Source organism: Macrotis lagotis, chromosome 1 (assembly GCF_037893015.1).
Source record: "Macrotis lagotis isolate mMagLag1 chromosome 1, bilby.v1.9.chrom.fasta, whole genome shotgun sequence".
Lineage (NCBI taxonomy): Eukaryota > Metazoa > Chordata > Mammalia > Peramelemorphia > Peramelidae > Macrotis > Macrotis lagotis.
Genome location: NC_133658.1, coordinates 176,981,588 through 177,001,183, shown reverse-complemented (window position 1 = coordinate 177,001,183; position 19,596 = coordinate 176,981,588). Strand labels below are relative to the sequence as shown.

The window sequence follows — 19,596 nt, the reverse complement described above, 5'->3', positions numbered from 1 at the left end:
CCTCAATGTTCTAAATAGTTTAGAGCTGAACAGAGAGGGATAAAATATGTATTCAGCACATACTATGTACTAGGTATTATTCTAGGCATTTTATAAATTTATTTCATTTGATCTTCACAATAACCTTGGGAGTTGAGGTAAGAATTATTATTACCCCCATTTTACAGTTGAAACTGAAGCAGAAAGAAGCTAAGTGACTTGTATACTAACAAGTATCTGAGGTCATACATGGGGGGAAAAAAGCAGGTCTTCCAAACTCTAGACCCATTCAACCCACTATTCTACCTAGAGGCTATTTTCCTTCTGCAAAACAAAGCCTCAAGCAAGACTGCCAGCATATTGTGCTTTAATTCAACCTTCTTCCTCTCCAACACCCCCTTCCCCAATATTATGTTATAAAATAAAAGAATAAAGTGGAAAAAATGTTTAAATGTATAGTCAAAGTTCATCAGTTCTATGTTGATAGCATTTTTCCAAATGGGTCCTTTGAAATTACTTTGGTTCATTTCCTTAATCAGAATATCTACATCTTTTACCAGTTGTTCAGTGTTACAACAATGTTGTTACTATGTACAGTGTTCTCCTAGCTCTTCTCATTTCACTTTTCATTAGTTCATATAAGTCTTACAAGGTTATTCTCAAACTATCTCCTCTTCATTTCTTATAGCACAATAGTATTCTATCACCATGTAAACAGCTTGCTCAGTCATTCTTGAAGTGATGGGCATCCCCTCAATTTCTAATTCTTTGTTACCATGAAGAGCTGCTATAAATATTTTTGCACATATAGGTTCTCCTCCCTTTTCTTTGATCTATTTGGAATATAGACTAAATAGTATCATTGGTGGGTCAAAAGGCAGGCACAATTTTGGGCATGTTTCGAATTGTTCCCCAAAAATAGTTGGGTCAAGTTCACAATTCTATCAACAATGCATTAAGTAACCTATTTTTCCATATCACTCCCAACATTTATCACTTCCCTTTTCTGTCATATTAGACAATCTGTTAGGAGGGAGGTGGTACCTCAGGGTTGTTTTAATTTACATTTATCTAAACAAAAATGATTTAGAGCATTTTTATATGACTATGGAAAACTGATTTCTTTCAAAAACTGCCTGTTCATATTCATTGATCATTAATAAATTGGGGATTGGATCTTCTTATAAATTTGGAAAAGTTCCTTCCATATTTTGAAAATTGAGATATTTATTAGAGGAACTTGCAATAAACATCCCCCCACCCCAGTACGCAGTTTTCTGCTTTCCTTCTCTTCTAATTTTGGTTGTACTGGTTTCATCTGTGCCAAGACTTTTGAATTTTACAAAATTTAAAAAATCCATTTTACTACCTCTTCTTTGGTTATAAACTATTTTCTCATTGATAGATCTGACAGGTTTCTATGTTCTCCTAATTTACTTAAATCATCCTTTATGCCTAAATCATTTATCCATTTTGAACTTATTGTGATAGATATTATATGAAGGATAAGTCCTTCCCTAGGTTCTTATCACATTACTTTCCAGTCTTCCCAAAAACTTTTTTCAACAGTGAGTTCTTGTCCCAAAAGCTAGAATCTTTGGGTTTATTAAATACTTAAAAGATTATTATGGTCACTTACTAGTGTCGTTTGTACCCAATCAATTCCACTGATCAATCACTTTATTTCTTAGCCAGAGCCAGATTGTCTTGAGAATTACCATTTTTAATATAGTATGAAATCTGGAACAGGTAGGCACCCTTCCTTTTCACTTTTTTCATTGATTTCCTTGATATTTGTGAACTTTTCTTCTTCCAGATGAGTCTTAATTATTTTTCTAGAAGATAATATTTTGACAATTTGATTTGTATAAATAAGTAAATTAATTTAGGTTAAATTGTCATTTTTATTATATTGCTCTCATGAGCAATTAATATTTAGTTCTTTATTTGTATGAAAAATATTTTGCAATTATATTCATATAGTAGTCCCAAGATTTGTATTGGCAGGTAGACAGAAGTAATTTATGCTGTCTTCAGTGAAATGGAATTTCACTATCTCTTTCTGTTGGATTTTGCAAGTAATATATAGAAATTCTGATGATTGATGTGGGTTTATTTTAGATCCTGCAACAATTCTAATGTTGCTAATTGTTTCAAATAAGTTTTTTAGTTGATTCTCTAGGGTGGCTCAAATATGTAACAATATCATCTACAAAGAGAAACAGTTTTGTTGCTTCATTTACTATTTTTACTCCAATTTCTTCTTGTCTTATTCCTATAGCTAATATTTCCAATGCAATACTGAATAATAGTAATGACATGGAACATTTTTGCTTCACACTGATTTACTGGGAGGGCTTCAAGTTTATATTGTAGAGAATGCTTGCTGTTGATTTTTGATGATTACTGTTCATTTTAAGAAAGACTCTAATTCCCATTTTCTAGTGTTTTTTAATAGAAATGGATGTGATATTTTATCAAAAGCTTTTTGTATCTATGAAGATAATCATGTAATTTTTCCATGTGTTTTTTATTGATATTAGCTTTCCTAATGTTGACTTGGTACTGCATTTCATATACATATATAACTATTTCATATTCATATATAACCTGATCAAGGTATATGATCTTTGAGCTATATTGCTATAAACTCCTTGTTAATATGTTATTTAATAGTCTTTATATCAATAATCATTAGGGAAATGTGCCTATGGTTTTCTTTCTCTGTGGTCTATTCTCCCTGATTTAAGTATCAAAACCAATTTGTATCATAAAAGAAATTCTGGGATTAATTATTCCTTAAATGTTTAGTAGAATTAATTTGTAAATTCATCAGGTCCTGAGGATTTTTTTCTTAGGAGGTTCCTATATAGTGTATTTAATTTCTTTTTCTAAAATAAGATTATTTAACTATTCAATTTCTTCTTCTGTTAATCTTGTAATTTACATTTTTATAAATATTCATTTCACTTAAACTATTATAAGTTTTACTGACAAAGAACTGGACAAAATAATTCCTAATAATTGTTTTAATTTTATCTTCACTGGTGGTGCATTCACTCTTTTCCACTTGAAAAAATTGTTTTTCATTTTATCAGTGCAACAGTCATGGACAAATTTGCACTGTCTGCAATGGAGAATACCATCTGTATCCAGATAAAGAACCATGGAGTTTGAACAAAGTCCAAGGATTATTTCTTTTAATTTAGAAAAAAACTGATATCTTATTGTCTGATCTTGTTATCTCTTATACTTTGTGTTTCTTCCTTAAGGATATGTTTTCTCTATCATCACACTCAATTTGGATCAATGTTCAACTTGGAAACAATGTAAAGACTGGCAAATTGCTTTCTGTGGTGGGGAAGGAAGTAAGATTAGGGGAAAAATCGCAAAACTCAAAATAAATAAAATCTTTAATCAATTAAAAAAAGAAAAAATTGTTTTTAACAAATAAGATAATATTTATGAAATCATCAAGATCAGATAATATATCTAAAGCACATTTCAAACCTAAAAATGCTATGTAAATATAAACTGTTATTCAACAATGGCTCCACAATGAATTTTAATTACTACAGCTCTCTTTTCTCTTTAATATGTTTCTTTTTATATCCTGTGGTTTTGCATAAAACCACAAGGTTGCTCATCAAGAAAGGCAATTGATCATCTCAATTTAGCTACCATTTTAATATTTTTAGTATTTAGTTATTTTCATTTTTTTTTAATCATCAGAGACTAATTCTTCATCACCAAAGAGAGATAGGTCCTCTTTGAAGTTCCAAGTTGTTCTGGATATCTGAAGATGCTAAAAAAATTATCCTTTTCTCCTAGATATAGATAAGCTAATTAAACTGGCTAATCACAAATATGATGATGATGATGATGTTTGACCTTTGTTCTCAAAAAAGTCCATGACATCAGGGAGATGATGCTATGACAAGCAAATGAACTGGATTTGAGTGATGGGGTGCTGTGCTAAGTCAGCAGCCTTTCTCCAGAGTGACTGGAGATGACTTGGGATGCCCGGTAATCAGGGCTAAGTGACTTGCCCAAGGACACACAGCTAATAGGGGTCAAGTGTCTGAGGTGAGATTTAGAATCAGGTTCTCTTAATTCCAGGGCTGGTGCTCTGTCCACTGTTCCACCAAGCTACCTAATCATAGATTTTGAAACTCCTACCAATGGAGATTGGTGCTATCTTTGCAACTTTCTAAGCTCCCAAAGTTGCTTAGAATATGAAAAAGCTGACTTACTTGCACAGAGTCATAAAAGCCAATAGATCTGAAAGGGAGGACTGGAACCCAAGTCTTCCTGTTTCCATCCACTGTTATACTGCTTCTCATTTTTCTTTAATGGTCAAATATAACAACATCCAGCAAACATAAATTATCAAATATATGGAGACTATTCTCTTATTTAGGTATGACAGTTTGCTTAACCCAAATTATAATGTTAAATTTCTCTCTAGGCTTTGGTGTTACTTTATTTATGACATTGTGTTCACCACAAGGAATCTCAGAACATTAAAAAGTCTCCTTGATGAGATACATAATTAATCAAACCACTCCATTCTGCAGTTCCCTGCTATATGCTGATGATATATGCTATATGCTCTATTAGAATGTAAGATCTTGGGGTGGCTAGGTGGTGCAGTGGATAGAGCACCAGCCCTGGAGTCAGGAGTACCCGAGTTCAAATCCTACCTCAGACACTTAATAATTTACCTAGCTGTGTGGCCTTGAGCAAGCCACTTAACCCATTTGCCTTGCAAAAACCTAAAAAAAAAAAAGAATGTAAGCTACACATGATGCAAATGACAATATAAATATGTACAGTGGGCATCACCAGGCTGTCATATATTTTAAACAATGACCTCTATATTAAATTGACACAAAAGACATCCAAGGACTATGTGGGCAGAAAGGGAAGTAGACTAGTCATATAGCAAGAGAGAGGGAAAACAAAATGAAAAACTAAATGCTGTAACATATAAAATGTAAAGACACATAGAAGAAAGTCTCCAGCAGATTAGATAGATCTCAAATGGTACCTCAGGAGGAGAATGTAAACAAAAACTGTACAGAATGAGAAATTGCAAATGGGCTATGAACCACATTGGCAGAAAAAAATTAGTAACATCACTGAAAATAGAGAATACTACTTACCCACTTTACAAATTGTATATCTTATTAACTGAATTTTTATACTGGAGAGTTTAAAAATTAGCTTTTTTTTAACTCATTCATCACATATATTTTGATTAGCCCTGAATTTGATAACCTATTCTTTTCTCTTTGAAGATGTGTACTGCATATAACACTAAATAGGAATTTACAGGGATATGTCCAATTCTTAGTTCACAGAAAAATAGTATAAATCAAAAACTGTACTTTTTTCATATTTAGAAACAAAAATAAATTAGATCCTCACTAATCACTCAACAACCTGTCAGTGAATTTATAAAGCAACTTCCCTACAACCACTTTCCTCCACTAAATTAAGAAGAGATACTATTGTATGAGGAAAGGAAATAGCAAAGAACTCTACAAGAAAAGCAATTAACTCAAGAAAAACACTAGGTTAAGTGCAGCAATCTGCTAAACAGCTGTTAAACTGTAACTACATAAATGAAAGAAAAAACAGATGTAAAGCATTAAAAATAATTAGACATGTTTAGAAGTGAAATTAAACTCTGATATATCACATATCACCTATGATAAAATGCTACAATCACTACATGAAATTTATTTTCTCTCAATTGTATTCACTTATAGTATTATATTCTGATACAAAGACAGCAAATAAAGAGTACTTAAAAACACCAAAAATATTAATGTGCTGAGTACAATAAGGCCGAGTAGAGGAAAGGAGCTTTTTAATCTCTAAGTCTCAATCAGAAATAAGTAACATTCTTCTTGAGGTACAACAGAGGATGGAAGAAACTTTATATGTTGTCAAACATAAATTTCATCTGGGTACCTATTCTGAGGAGTAAAAATGAAACTCTTGCTTTTGCTTTATGTTATCTTTTACTATACAATCAAAGCTCTAAGCATATGCTATAATTTTTCCCAATTCTACAGGGTTTTAACTAGAACTGTCTTAAAAGCAGAGAGATAAAAAATGTCTTTGACTAAAACACAATTTTTTAACAATGATAGAAAAATATGTAATTTAAGATGATTGAATAAAAAATACCTTGACATATGTAAAAAAAGGACATTTTTATAATGCCATTAACTTACATCTAAATCAATTAGTAAAGCATTTACTATGCATCAGGCATTAAATTAAGGAGTAGGAATAAAAAAAAAGCAACAAACTCTGCCCCCAGGGAACATATATCCTAATGAGGAAACCAATACATTCATACAAGATCAAGAATAGGTAGAAAGAAGTTTTCAAGGGAAAATCACCAGCAACTTTGTGGAAAAAAAAAGAAAAAGCAAGGCTTCCTAGAGCAGGTGGATGTTGAACTAAATCTTAAAGTGAAATTTAAAGTCTATTCAGGAATACAAATTAGATTCATCTTTAAAAATGTTTGCCATGACTTCAATGAATTGAGAATGGCCATAGAATCCATCTATTCCAAAAAATACTGAAAAAGAATCCATATCTTAAAACATAATGTACTTGACAAGTAGTAATACAGATGATACCTAAAATCCTTTAGTAAGGAAAAACACACTAATCCCTAATCTAAAGGGACCTATCCCATTCACTTTGGGGTAGCTCTGTAGGTTAGAAAGAAAGAAGAGTTTTCACTTGGAAAATTGGTTTCATTTGTTTTCTTTGGGTTGAAATTTCAAAGAGTTACATTTCTTGGTTGTCATACAATGCAGTTGACTAATATTAAGCTTATGGGTATTTTTCAAACTGCTATCTAAGTATGTCTCTATCTTGTATTTGTAAGGTTGAGTTTTTCAATTCAAGTATTAGACTTTACCTTTTGAATTTTTATTCCCTCAACTAATGTGTGCTGGTTTATAGCAGCAGAAGATCCCTTCTTTCCTTCTCCATCTTTTGATTGCATTACCTACTTCTCCACTTCAAAAATATCATAGCTTAAGTTCAGGTTGGGAATCTCTGTTTTACATTGGAAAGGTACTTCAAAGGAAATAGGAGGGAGAGAGAGAGAGAGAGAGAGAGAGAGAGAGAGGAAGAGACAAACATCCAAGAAAATATTACCAGTTTTTCTCCCCTTTTCTTGGCCCTAACCTGATTCTAATCCTAGCCATCCCAACTCTGTTCCTGTGGACAAAATCCAAGATGTGCTTCCATTGGTAAGAGAAAGGGTACTTTGAATCTATAAGAAATCAGTGTTTTTCTTCTTAGCACTTTTTGGCTTGTACTATTTTCTTTGTGTACTGACTGTATGGTCATAAAAAGTAATATATCTTTATCCAGTACAAGAGTAAAATGCTATTGTTACATCACTAAATAAAAGAAGGGTATTTTCTAAAAAAAATAAGAAATTGATTCCAATTTACAAAAGGATGAGGCATTCCCGATTGATAAATAGTCACAGAATATTGGCAGGAGCGGGCTGAACAACACAAGGGACTGGTGGAGGAGGGTGGGAGGGGCGGTAGCTCTGCGGCGCCGCCTGCTGGGATCAGAGAGAGCCGCGGAATCCGAGGCTTTCCCAGGGCCGGCCTGAGGCCAGAACGTCACTGGGTGGCTTGGCCTCTGGTGGCCCGGGCCAGGGCCGGGGCCGGGGCCGGGGCCATCGTGTCTGAAAAGACAGAGGAGCAGCAGCTGATGGAAACGAATGCTACTGAGAATGGCCACAAAGCCGCCCCCCATGGGGAGCCTCCGAACGAGGCCTCGAGCCGGACCGGGAGTGGGTGCGGGTCCGGGGAGGCGGAGCTGGTGGCGGCGCCTCCTGTGGCCCCAGTCGGGAGCCAGAATGGGGCTGAAGGAGACCAGATCAACGCCAGCAAAAATGAGGAGGGTAGACTATTTCACCAAATCTGGGGAGGTGGGAGATTTCACGATAAAGATGGATCCTGACACAGGAAGAGCAAGAGATTTGGGTTTATCCTCTTTAAAGAATCTGCAAGTGTTGATGAGGTTTTGGATCAGAAAGAACATAGATTAGATGGATGGGCAATTGATCCCAAAAAGGCTATGATCATGAAGAAAGAGCCCATGAAGAAGATCTTTGTGGGAGGACTTAATCCAGAAGCTACAGAAGATAAAAGCCAGGAATATTGTGGAGACTTTGGAGAGATTGAATCTATCGAACTTCCAATGGATCCAAGGACAAACAAAAAAAGAGGATTTGTATGCATTACCTTTAAAGAAGAAGACCCTGTTAAGATTTTAGAAAAGAAATTTCATAATGTCTATGGAAGTAAATGTGAGATCAAGGTGGCCCAGCCTAAAGATGTGTACCAACAGCAGCAGCAGAGTTCTGAGGGTAGCCAAGGAGGCCGGAGCCAAGGGAATTGAGGATCTGGAGGTGGTGCAAGAGGCAGCGTGAGTGGAGGCAGAGGAGGCAGTGGAGGGGGAGCTCAAAGTCAAAATTGGAATCAAGGTTATGACAACTATTGGAATCAGGGATATGGCAACTAGGGCTTTAGCTATCAGCTAGGCTATGACTACTCCCCTTATGGCTAGGTGGACATTAAATTTATGTACCAAATTTAAAAAGAAAAGCATATTGGTAGGGAGCTTTTGAAAGGAAGAAACTTCAACTATTGTCAACCACATCAAAAAAATATTTCAAAATACTAACAATTAAAGAAATACAAATTAAAACTACTTTGAGTATTCACTTCACATCATTTTAATTGATAAGAAAAAAACAAATGTTATCAGATGAGACTCAAAAAAAACCCAAATTAGTGCACTGTAGGTGGAACTTTGAATTGGTCTATTCATTCCAGAAAGCAATTTGAAAATATGCCTCAAAGTCACTAACCTGTATATACCTTTGAGACAGATATCCCACTACTAGGACTATACTTCAAAAGATCATAGAAAGAACCTATGTGTACAAATATACAAATGACAAGTGTATATTATAATAACATGACATATATACACATGTTGTATGTGTGTGTGTGTGTGTGTGTGTATTTGAAGAACAATGTAACAGATTATGGTATAGGAATATAGTGGAACAGTTGTGCTATAAGAAATGATGAAAGGGAAAACTAAAGCCTAAGAAGACACATGCTATGTTCTTGCTAAACTGATTCAGAGTGAAATGGGCAGTATTAAACAATAACAACAATAACAAAACTCTGAAAGACTTAAGAATCCTAATCAGTGGAATGACCATGCACAATCACCAGGAATCCATGATGATTCTTCTATCAAAGAAAGGAAGGACTCCAGATACAGAGTGAGACATAATTTTTCTTTAAACTTGGGCAATGAGTATTTGTTTTGCTTGACTATGCTGATTTCTTTTTTGTGTCATTTTTCTATTCTAGTTTATGTGGGAAAAGGGAATAAGAAAGGGGAAATAAATGGTTATTACAAAAAAAAGAAGTTTTTAAGTAAAGTATGAGAAGCAAGGGGTCATATTGAGTTCCAAGCACAAAGTAAGGTTTCAGATCAAGCCTTCAACTTAGTCTGAAACTTATAGAGTGAAACCAGCTGGAGAATCCTTAATCAAAGAGAAGCCTACAATTCTGTCACTGAACCTTAGAATTTTCAAAGTGTCTTATAGTTATTACTCTAACAACAGTGTGGTGGACTTTCAATTCAGTAAAGTTGACAAGTCTGATCCTCAGACCCAAATGCTCAACAGAAACAAAAGGTAAAAGGTGATCAGATTTTGCCCCATGCCACAATATCTAGGAAACATTGAACATTTACACAACCCTAGCCTGAGCTGTATTTGAAATAACATAATAATAAATCCAAGAAAACAGGACATCTAGGTGAAACATTTAAACATTCCCTTCAGAAGAATGCAAAACCTCACCCCCATATAAAGTCAAAAGTCAGAAAGTAAGCTGGAAAATGGAGTCAAAAAAAAAACCCAACATAAAAAGATTTTTTTGGCCACTGAATACAAAAGAAGAAACTTGCTCCAAAACGTCTACAAGCAAAGACTCAAAGAATAGCTTAGTTTGGGGCACAAGACAAGTCAGAATTCCTGTAAGAACTAAAGCAAGAGATTTTGTTAAAAGAGCTAAACTGATTTATACAATCAAGCAAAAGCTCTAGAGGAAAAACTGAGAAAACAAATAATTGCTAAAGAAGAAAAATTTGGAAAAGGAATTAACAGCATGGGATGAGAGTTAAAATCATTCCCAAGTAACTTATTCCTAAGAAATTAGGATGGATAGAATAAGACAATGTGAAATAATAAAACAAATTCAAAAGACCCGCCCCCAAAAAAAAGAAAATAGAAAGTATCTCACAACAAAACAACTGACCTAGGCAAGCAATTTAAGAATCATCATTTCAAAATCATGACCAAAAAAAAAAAAATCTCAACATCTTATTTCAAAAATTCAGAAAAGAAAATTGCCCAGGTATCTTAGAACTAGAAGAAGGAGTGGATATACAAGGAATCCACAAGTCACCTCCTCAGAAAAACTTGATGAAGATTCCAACTAATATTATAACCCAAATCCAGGACTTCCTAGTCAAAGAAAAAAATACTTTTAAGTAGCCAGAAAGAATTCAAGTGTCAAAAAAAATCCATGGTCAGAATCATACATGATGGAATTCAACATTCCAAAAGACAAAGAATGTGAGCTTATACCAAGAGGAACTTAAACAAGCAAAACTAAATTTAATCATTCAGGGGAAAAACAAATGTTTAATGAAATGAAGGATTTGTAGCATTCATGATGAAAAAAATCAGTGCTTCATAGAAATATGAAATACAAATACAAGAATCAATTGAAAAAAATGAACAATTATAAGGGAATAAAAATAAGGATAAACTGCTTCAGTCAAATAGGGGAAGGTTATATATGTTTTGCTTCTAAACCCTATCTTCTTCAGCATTCACAAAGGGATACTAAGTAGACAAATGGGCCAAGGTTTGGCTCTATTTCATCTTCATGATATTAATGAAATAACTAGGGAGAGGAAGAACACACTGTGAAAAGGGAAGAGGAGAAAGGTTAGGGGAAACAATCAGAGTGTATAAGTAAAAGTATAAATAAACAAGGATTAAAAAGTGGGAGCAAGGATGAAAATGATCCTCATTTCCAAACGATCTGGTCAAAAGCCAAGCAGAAAAGGGAGCACATTGAAAACTACTTTGAAATCAAAAATCTTAACACAGAAAGATACAGAACTTCTGAGGAGAATATGAATTGGTTTCCAGCCCAGAAAGACTTCTAGAGGAAATCAGGAAGGAGTTTAAAAATCAATTGGAAAAACTGGGAAAAGAAACTCAAGAGAAAATTAATACCTTGCAAGAGAAAATTAGCATCTCAGAACAATAAAACAAATCCTTGGAAAATACAATTGTACAAATACAAAAAGAAAATAGTTCTCTCAAATCTTCCATTAGGCAAATACAAAAAGAAAATAATTGTGTCAAAATTACAATTGGGCAAATGGAAAACTACTTCAAAAATAGAATTGACCAATTGGAAGAGGAGTTGCAAAAGGTAAAAAAAAAAAAAAAGAATGGAATAAAAAGAAAAGAATGAAATATGTGGAAACTAATGACTTCATGAGACAACAAGAATACGTTAAAAAATCAGGAAATCCAAAAAGTTTGAAGAAAATGTAAAAGACCTCATTGGACCTGGAGATTAGATCCCACAGAGACAACTTAAGAATCATAGTGGTTCCTGAGAACACTGAAGTGAAAATAAGCCTGGACTCAATATTACAGGATTTAGTGATGGAAAACTGCTATGATATCCTGGAACCAGAGGGCAAAATAGTTATTGAAACAATACATCAATCCCCTCCAAAAAGGGATCCCAAAATGAAAACACCAAGGAATATTGGGGCCAAATTCCAAAACTATCAGATAAAAGAAAATCCTGCAAACAACCAGAAAGAAATAATTTAGATACCAAGGAGTCACAGTAAGGATTATACAGGACCTGACTGAATCAACATTAAGGGAACGAAGGGTTTGGAATGTGATATTTCAAAGAGCAAGGGAGCAGCCAAGAATCCACTATCCAGCAAAATTGAGCCTTCTCTTCCAGGGGAAATCATAGACATTTAACGAAATAGGAGACTTCCAACTTTTCCTGATGAAAAGACCAGAGTAAATAGAAAATTTAGACATCAAACAGGAGACTCAAGGGACACATGAAAATTTTTTTAAAAAGGTAAAAAAAAATGCTATCATATAAAATGAAATTGGATATATCCCCATGTCGGGGACAGATTCTCATAACTCTTGAGAATTATAACTCTATTAGAGAGAATACACTTGGAGAGAAGTGATAGACATTCATGACTTATCCATGACTCTGACAGAATTATTTAAAAACAATCTCCTTAAAAGGGAGGGAGAGTAAAGAGACAGGAGGATGGAGGAGATTGAATTGGGTAAATCACGTTACATAAAGAAGTACAAAGGACCTACTGCAATAGAGGGGAAGAAAGAGGAGGTGAGAACTGCCTATATCTTACTCTCATCAGATTAGGCCTAAAGTTAACATACACACAATCAATTAAGTTAAGAAACTTATCTTACCTTTAAAGTATTAAAAGGGAAAAGGGGAAGGGGGGAGGAAAAGAGGAACTAAAAGAAGGAAGAATGGGCAAAGAGAAGGTGGAAAGACAGGAGAAAGGGGTTGGATACAAGGGGGCAAATGCTGAAGATGGTGATATTCAGAAACAAAATACTGGGGAATATGGGTAAAGTGAAAAAAGGGGAAAAATATAAACACAGAGGGAAGATAGCCCAGAGGGCAATAAAGAGTTAGTAATTTTGAATGTGAATGGGATGAATTCTCCCATAAAAATAAGCAAATAGACTGGATTAAAAAACCAGAATCCTACAGTATGCTACTTACAAGTAACTCATTTGAAGCAGAGAGATACATACAGAGTAAAGGTAAAAGGTTGGAGCAAAATGTATTTTGCTTCAGCTGAAAAAAAAGCAGGGGTATCAATCCTTATCTTGGACAAAGCAGCTACAAAAATAGATCTCTATAAAAGAGATAAGGAAGGAAACTACATCCTCCTAAAAGGTGTCATAGACAGTGAAGCAATTTGAATACTAGATAAGTATGCACAAAGTGGTATAGCATCCAAATTCTTAGAGGAGAAGTTGAATGAGTTACAGGAAGACATAAATAGCAAAACTCTACTAGTGGGAGACCTAAACCTCCCATAAATCTCACCAGAAAATGAACAAGAAGGAAGTTCAGAAGGTAAATGGAATGTTAGAAAACCTAGACATGATAGACCTTTGGAGAAAGTTGAATGGGAATATATAGGAATATACTTTTTTTTCCGCAGTACATGGAACTAACACAAATATCAAGCAAGTACTAGGACATAAAAACCTAATAATCAAATGTAGAAAGGCAAAAATAGTGAATACATCCTTCTTACATCACAATGCAATAAAAATCACATGCAAAAATGGGCCAGGGAAAAATAGACGTAAAACAAAATGGGAAACTAAATAATCTCATTTTAAAGAATGAGTGGATCAAATAACAAATTATAGAATTAATGATTTCATGCTAGATTATGACAATAATGAGACAACAGACCAAAACTTATAGGACACAGCCAAGGCAGTTATAAAGGGGATATATATGTTATCTTTAAATGCTTACATGAATAAATTGGAGAAAGAAGAAATCCATGAACTTTATAAACATGCAACTAAAAAAATTAGAAAAAGAACAAATTAAAAACCCCCAATTAAATACCAAATAAGAAATTCCAAAAATTAAAGGAGACATTAATAAAATCAAAACCAAGAAAACTATAGAACTAATAAATAAAACCAAGAGTTGATTTTATAAAAAAAACAATAAAACTGATAAACCTCTGGTTAATTTGATTTAAAAAAAGAATGTAGAAAACCAAATTACCAGTATCATAAATGAAAAAGGGCAACTCACCAGCAATGAGGAAATTAAAATAACAATGCAAAATTATTTTGCCCAACCATATTCTAATAAATTTGATATCTAAGTGAAATGGATGAATATTTACAAAAATATAACTTGCCCAGGTTAAATACTTAAATAACCCTATCTCAAAAAAAGAAATTGAACAAGCCATTATTGGAACTCCCTAAGAAAAAAAAATCTCCAGGGCCAGATGGAATCACAAGTGAATTCTATCAAACATTTAAGGAACATTTAGTTCCATCTAATATAACTCTTTGGCAAAATAGGTGAGGACAGAATTCTGCCTAACTTTTTCTATGACACCAATATGGTACTGATACCTAAACTAGGAAGAGTCAAAACAGAGAAAGAAAATTATAGACCTATCTCCCTAATGAATATAGATGCAAAAATCCTAAATAAAAATCTTAGCAAAGCAATTACAGCAAGTTATCACTAGGATAATTCACTATGACCAAGCAGGATTTATCCCAGGAATTAAGGGTTGGTTCAATGTTAGGAAAACTGTTAGTTTAATAAATTATATCAATAACAAACCCATCAGAAATCATATGATCATTCCAACTGATGCTGAAAAAGCCTTTGACAAAATACAGCACTCATTCCTACTAAAAACACTAGAAAGCATAGGAATAAATGGATTGATTGCTCCTTAGAATGATAAGCAGTATCTATCTGAAACCATCAACAAGCATTATGTGCAATGGGGATAAGCTAGGGGCATTCCCAATAAGATCAGGGGTGAAACAAGGATGCCTATTATCACCACTACCATTCAATATTGTATTAGAAATGTTAGTTTCAGCATTAAGTGAAGAAAAAGAAAATGAAGGAATTAGAATTGGGAAGGAAGAGACAAAACGCTTACTCTTTGCAGATGACATGATGGTATGTATACCTAGGGAATACTAAAAAATCATCTAAAATACTACAAGAAACAATTAGCAACTTCGGCAAAGTTGCAGTATATAAAATAAACCCTCAAAAATCCTCAGCATGTCTATATATTACTAGCAAGATACAGTTCCCAAGAGTTAGAAAGAGAATTCCCATTCAAAATAACTTCAGACAAAATAAAATACTTGGGAGTCCACCTGCCAAGGCAGACTCAGAAACTCTATGAAAACAACTACAAAACAGATTTAGTAAATAAATAAATAAAATCAGATTTTAAAAACTAGGTAAATATCAACTGCTCATGGAAAGGCCAAGCTAATATAAGAAAATGACAATTCTATCTAAATTAAACTACTTATTTAGTGCCCTACCAATCAAAATTTCAAAACTTTACTTTAATGAGTCAGCAAAAATTGTAAGTAAATTCATATCGTGAAATAAAGTCAAGAATTTCCAAGGTTTTAATGAAAAAAAGTGCAAAAGAAGGTGGCTTAGCCCTACCAGATCTTAAATTGTATTATAAAGTATCAGTCATCAAAACTATCTAGTATTGGCTAAGAAATAAGAGTAGTGGATCAGTGGAACAAACTAGGTGCAAAAGAGCAGGAAATGATTAATCTGCTGTTTGATAAACCCAGAGTTCAGCTTCTGAGTTTAAAAATTCTCCCTTCAATAAAAACTGTTGGGAAAATCAGAAGTTTGACTACAGAAACTTGAATTAGATCAACATCTCTCACCCTATACCAAGATAAGATCAAAATGGATACAGGATCTAGACATAAAAGTCAATATAATAAGCAAACTAGGAGATCAGGAAATAGTTTACCTGTCAGATCAATGGAAAGGGAAGCAATTTATGACCAAGGAAAAGATGAAGAGCATTATTAAAAACAAACTAGTTAATTTTGATTACATTAAATTACAAAGATTTTGCACAGACAAAACCACTGTAACCAAGATCAAAAGAAATATAGTAAGCTGGGAAACAATTTTAGAACTAATATTTCTGACAAAGGATTCATTTCTAAAATATATAGAGAACTGAGTCAAATTTATAAAAAAAAAAAAACCCATTCCCCAATTGACAAATGATCAAAGGATATGCAGAGGCAATTTACAGATGAGGAAATCGAAGTGATCTGTAATCATATGAAAAATTGCTCTAAATCATTACTTATTAGAGAAATACCAATTAAAGCATCTCTGAGGTACACCCCTCACACCTTTCACACTAGCCAAGATGACCAGAAAGGACAATGATCAATGTTGGAAGGGTTGTGGGAAATCTGGAACACTAATGCATTGTTGGTGGACCTGTGAACTCATCCAACCTTTCTGGAGAGCAATTTGGAATTACACCCAAAGGGCAAGAAAAATGTATATAAGCTTTGACCCAGCAATACCACTATGAAAATGAGTAAAAACATCACTTGTACAAAAATATTCATAGCAGCCCCGTTTGTGGTGGCAAAGAATTGGAAATTGAATCAGTGTCCATCATATGGGGAATGGATGAAAAAATTGTGAGATATATATGTGTGTGTGTGTGTGTGTGTGTGTGTGTGTGTGTGTGTGTTATGGAACACTATTGTTCTATTAGAAACCAAGAGGGATGGGAATTCAGGGAAGCCTGGAAGGATTTGATTTGCATGAACTGATGCTTAGGAAAATGAGCAGAACCAGAAAACACTGTACACCCTAACAGCAACATGGGGGTGATGATCAACTTTAATGGACTTCCTCATTTCATCAGTGCAACAATCAGGGACAATTTTAGAGTATCTACAATGGAGAATACCATCTGTATCCAGACAAAGAATTGTGGAGTTTGAACAAAGACTAAAGACTTAATTTTTTTTAAAAAGGTATATTATTGTGTAATTTTGCTATCTCTTATATTTTATTTTTTCCTTAAGGTTATGATTTCTCTCAACACATTCAATTTTGATCAGTGTATAACATGGAAACAATGTAAAGACTATCAGACTTCTTTCTGTTGGGGGGGTAATAGGGTATGAGGGGGAGGGAAGTGAGATTGGGGGGGGGGGGGAAACAATGAAAACAAATTAATTGAAAAAAAATTGTTTCCATGAACAAATCTTTTTAAAGAGAAGCAACATGATGAAGTGAATAGTGTTGTCTGTAAGAGTCAGGAGGACCTGGGTTCATGTCCTGCCTATGATATATACCAGCTATGTGAAATGAGCAAGTAACTTAACCTCTCTGAGGCCTAGGACATTCTAAGCCTATAAATTACTGAAGAGCTGCAGATTTCTGCAGTTTCCAGATGGTAATTACATCCATTTGTAAACAAGGTAACTGGAACAAAGCAATTAAATTTATTGACATATACAACAGAATATATATAACCTTTTACATATTTTTAAAGAGAAAATTCTGGGAAAATAACAATGTAGGTCAGAAGACTCTAGGCTCTTATTTCTTCCACAACAAAACACAGAAAATGTTCTCAAAGTGAATGTACAACAGGAGAAATACATAAAAGTTGAGGAATGACCAAACAAGTTTGTGAAATATGATTTAATGAAATATCATTGTGTTTTGAAAAATGATGAGATGGCTGATTTTAGAAAATCTTGTAAAAACTTGGCCCTATGTAGGAAGATGCCTTCCACCTCCAGAGAAAGAATTGACAAATAGAAATATGAATATATGTGTATATTTGCTTATATATATACATATATATTACATATATATATATTTAATTTGTGCTTAATTGTAGTCTTGTCTAGGGCAGGGTAGAGAGGGAGGGAGAAAAACAAAAAGTATACAGCAGAGAATAAAAGAAAGTACAGAAAAGCTGGATGGACATGGCCAATGTAGAAATTAGTTTTATATGACTATTCATGTTTGTAAGAGGTTTTATTTTTAATATGTTATTAGAGTAAGGGAAGGTTTGGGTGGGTTTGAAAAAAAAGATTATTTTTGCTGAATGAGAAAAAAATAAAATTTTTAAAAATATTTATTATAGTCTATCATCTTTCTCAATAGATATGACTTCTAAGACCATTAAAAGTAAAAAAAAAATTCCAAAAACTTTTTTAGGAATTAAAATTTTACAATATGAAGATACCCAGAACTTACATTCACCTGAACTTATTGAGACAAGTTTTTAAAAAACCGTAAATAAAAAAATGAGTTATCAGCAGTAAAAATTATCCATTTTCAATCTCTAATACTACAATCTGCATAATGACTAAACTATGGCAAGTTATTTTTTGATAGCTATGGTTATTAGGTTAAAAAATCTATTTGCTATTTTTCCAAAATCAAAAAGTTTATGTCTAATTGTAGAAAAATCAACATCTCTAGCTGTCAAGTTTCTTTGAAAGTATTTACTTGTTTTCTAAAGATTTATTAGGCTATCTTGCACCAAGTTTTTAAATTTTTATCACTTTTTCATTTTCAGTCACACTTTTAATGTTTAGTGAAGTGTCTGGTACATAATAATAGCTTGACATGTCCTGATAATATTCTCCTAATAATATTCTGCCCTAATCACAACACATCTAGATAACTGTACAGACCTGAATATGGCATTTAAAGAATATTGTTAAGTATAAAATGATGAGTTCCCACAAATGGGGTTGCTCCATTAGTAGAAGACTTAAATGGAAGATGATTATTATGTTTAAGTAGGTGAAGGGCTATTATTTAAAATGAAGATGTGGCTTGTTCAGCAGGACACCATAAGAAAAAGTATTGGGTAGAAAAATATGAGTACAGAATAGAGCAAATTTAGTGTCAATAGAAGGAAAAATTTAGCAACTATCAGAGATGTCCAATATAAAGAACTGTTTCAGGAGGGAGCAAGTTTACATTTATCAGAGGTCCTCAAGTAAAGAAAAGGAAGAAAATATTTTAAAGGAAACTTTTTTTCAGGTAAAAATAGAACTCAGGCCACCATAATTCCTTTCAACTATGTTCTTCTGTAACCCATAGTAACATAGAGATTAATGTTCATATTAGTAAATTAAACAGTGTAGCATTTTCCTTTGATTTATTCAACTGAAACTTTTAAATTCTCTTTACTCTGTAACTCAGTGCTACTTTTTCCAGAAGGTTCCTGTATAGGTTAAACATTAAATGAAGCTTACTTTACTTACAAAGAGATCATTTCATTCTTCCCAAAAAACTAAATACTCATCTTTCATTTGATTCTTAACCTATAACAAAAGCAGAGTCAGACCACAGTCAAATCTTTGAGTATCTAAATGCTCTCATACTTATTTTTTAATTACCTGAAATAGATTTTACCTCATTTTTTTGAAATATTTAAGATATTCCATCCCAACTCTCAGAATTTCAAGGTGACTAAAACTGAATGAAAATAATCTCTTAAAAATATATTTTGAAATTAAAAAACTATAACATTCGGGTTTTTTAATATACAACTTCTGTATTTTTTCTTATAATTGACAACACAAGCAAGCACTTTTCCAAGCATACATAGGCATACATACTCACATTCCTTAACTTCTTCAAAAGCTTTACTCACTTGTAGTCATAACACTTGGAGAACATGAGGGTATTCCATGATCCACTGCCCATCTATAGGCTCCTTCTCCAACTAAAAAGCTTAAGAATCAAAAGAAAACTAGATAAATTCAGTGTAACCATTCTTAACAAAAGACAGTACTAAAAACCTTAGAAAACT

At 33.3% G+C, this 19,596-nt stretch overlaps 1 protein-coding gene and 1 pseudogene across 8 annotated transcripts in view; one reads left to right on the top strand and one right to left on the bottom strand.

The window, feature by feature from the left end:
- Positions 1-19,596, bottom strand: part of TASP1 (taspase 1) — a 304,860-nt gene that overhangs the window by 223,669 nt on the left and 61,595 nt on the right. For all 8 annotated transcript variants that reach the window (XM_074209426.1, XM_074209427.1, XM_074209433.1 and 5 more), the window contains one exon: positions 19,438-19,517. In XM_074209426.1, coding sequence (XP_074065527.1) covers positions 19,438-19,517 — 80 coding nt within the window. The remainder of the gene's footprint in view (positions 1-19,437; positions 19,518-19,596) is intronic.
- LOC141502043 (heterogeneous nuclear ribonucleoprotein A/B pseudogene) lies at positions 6,816-8,601 on the top strand (annotated as a pseudogene).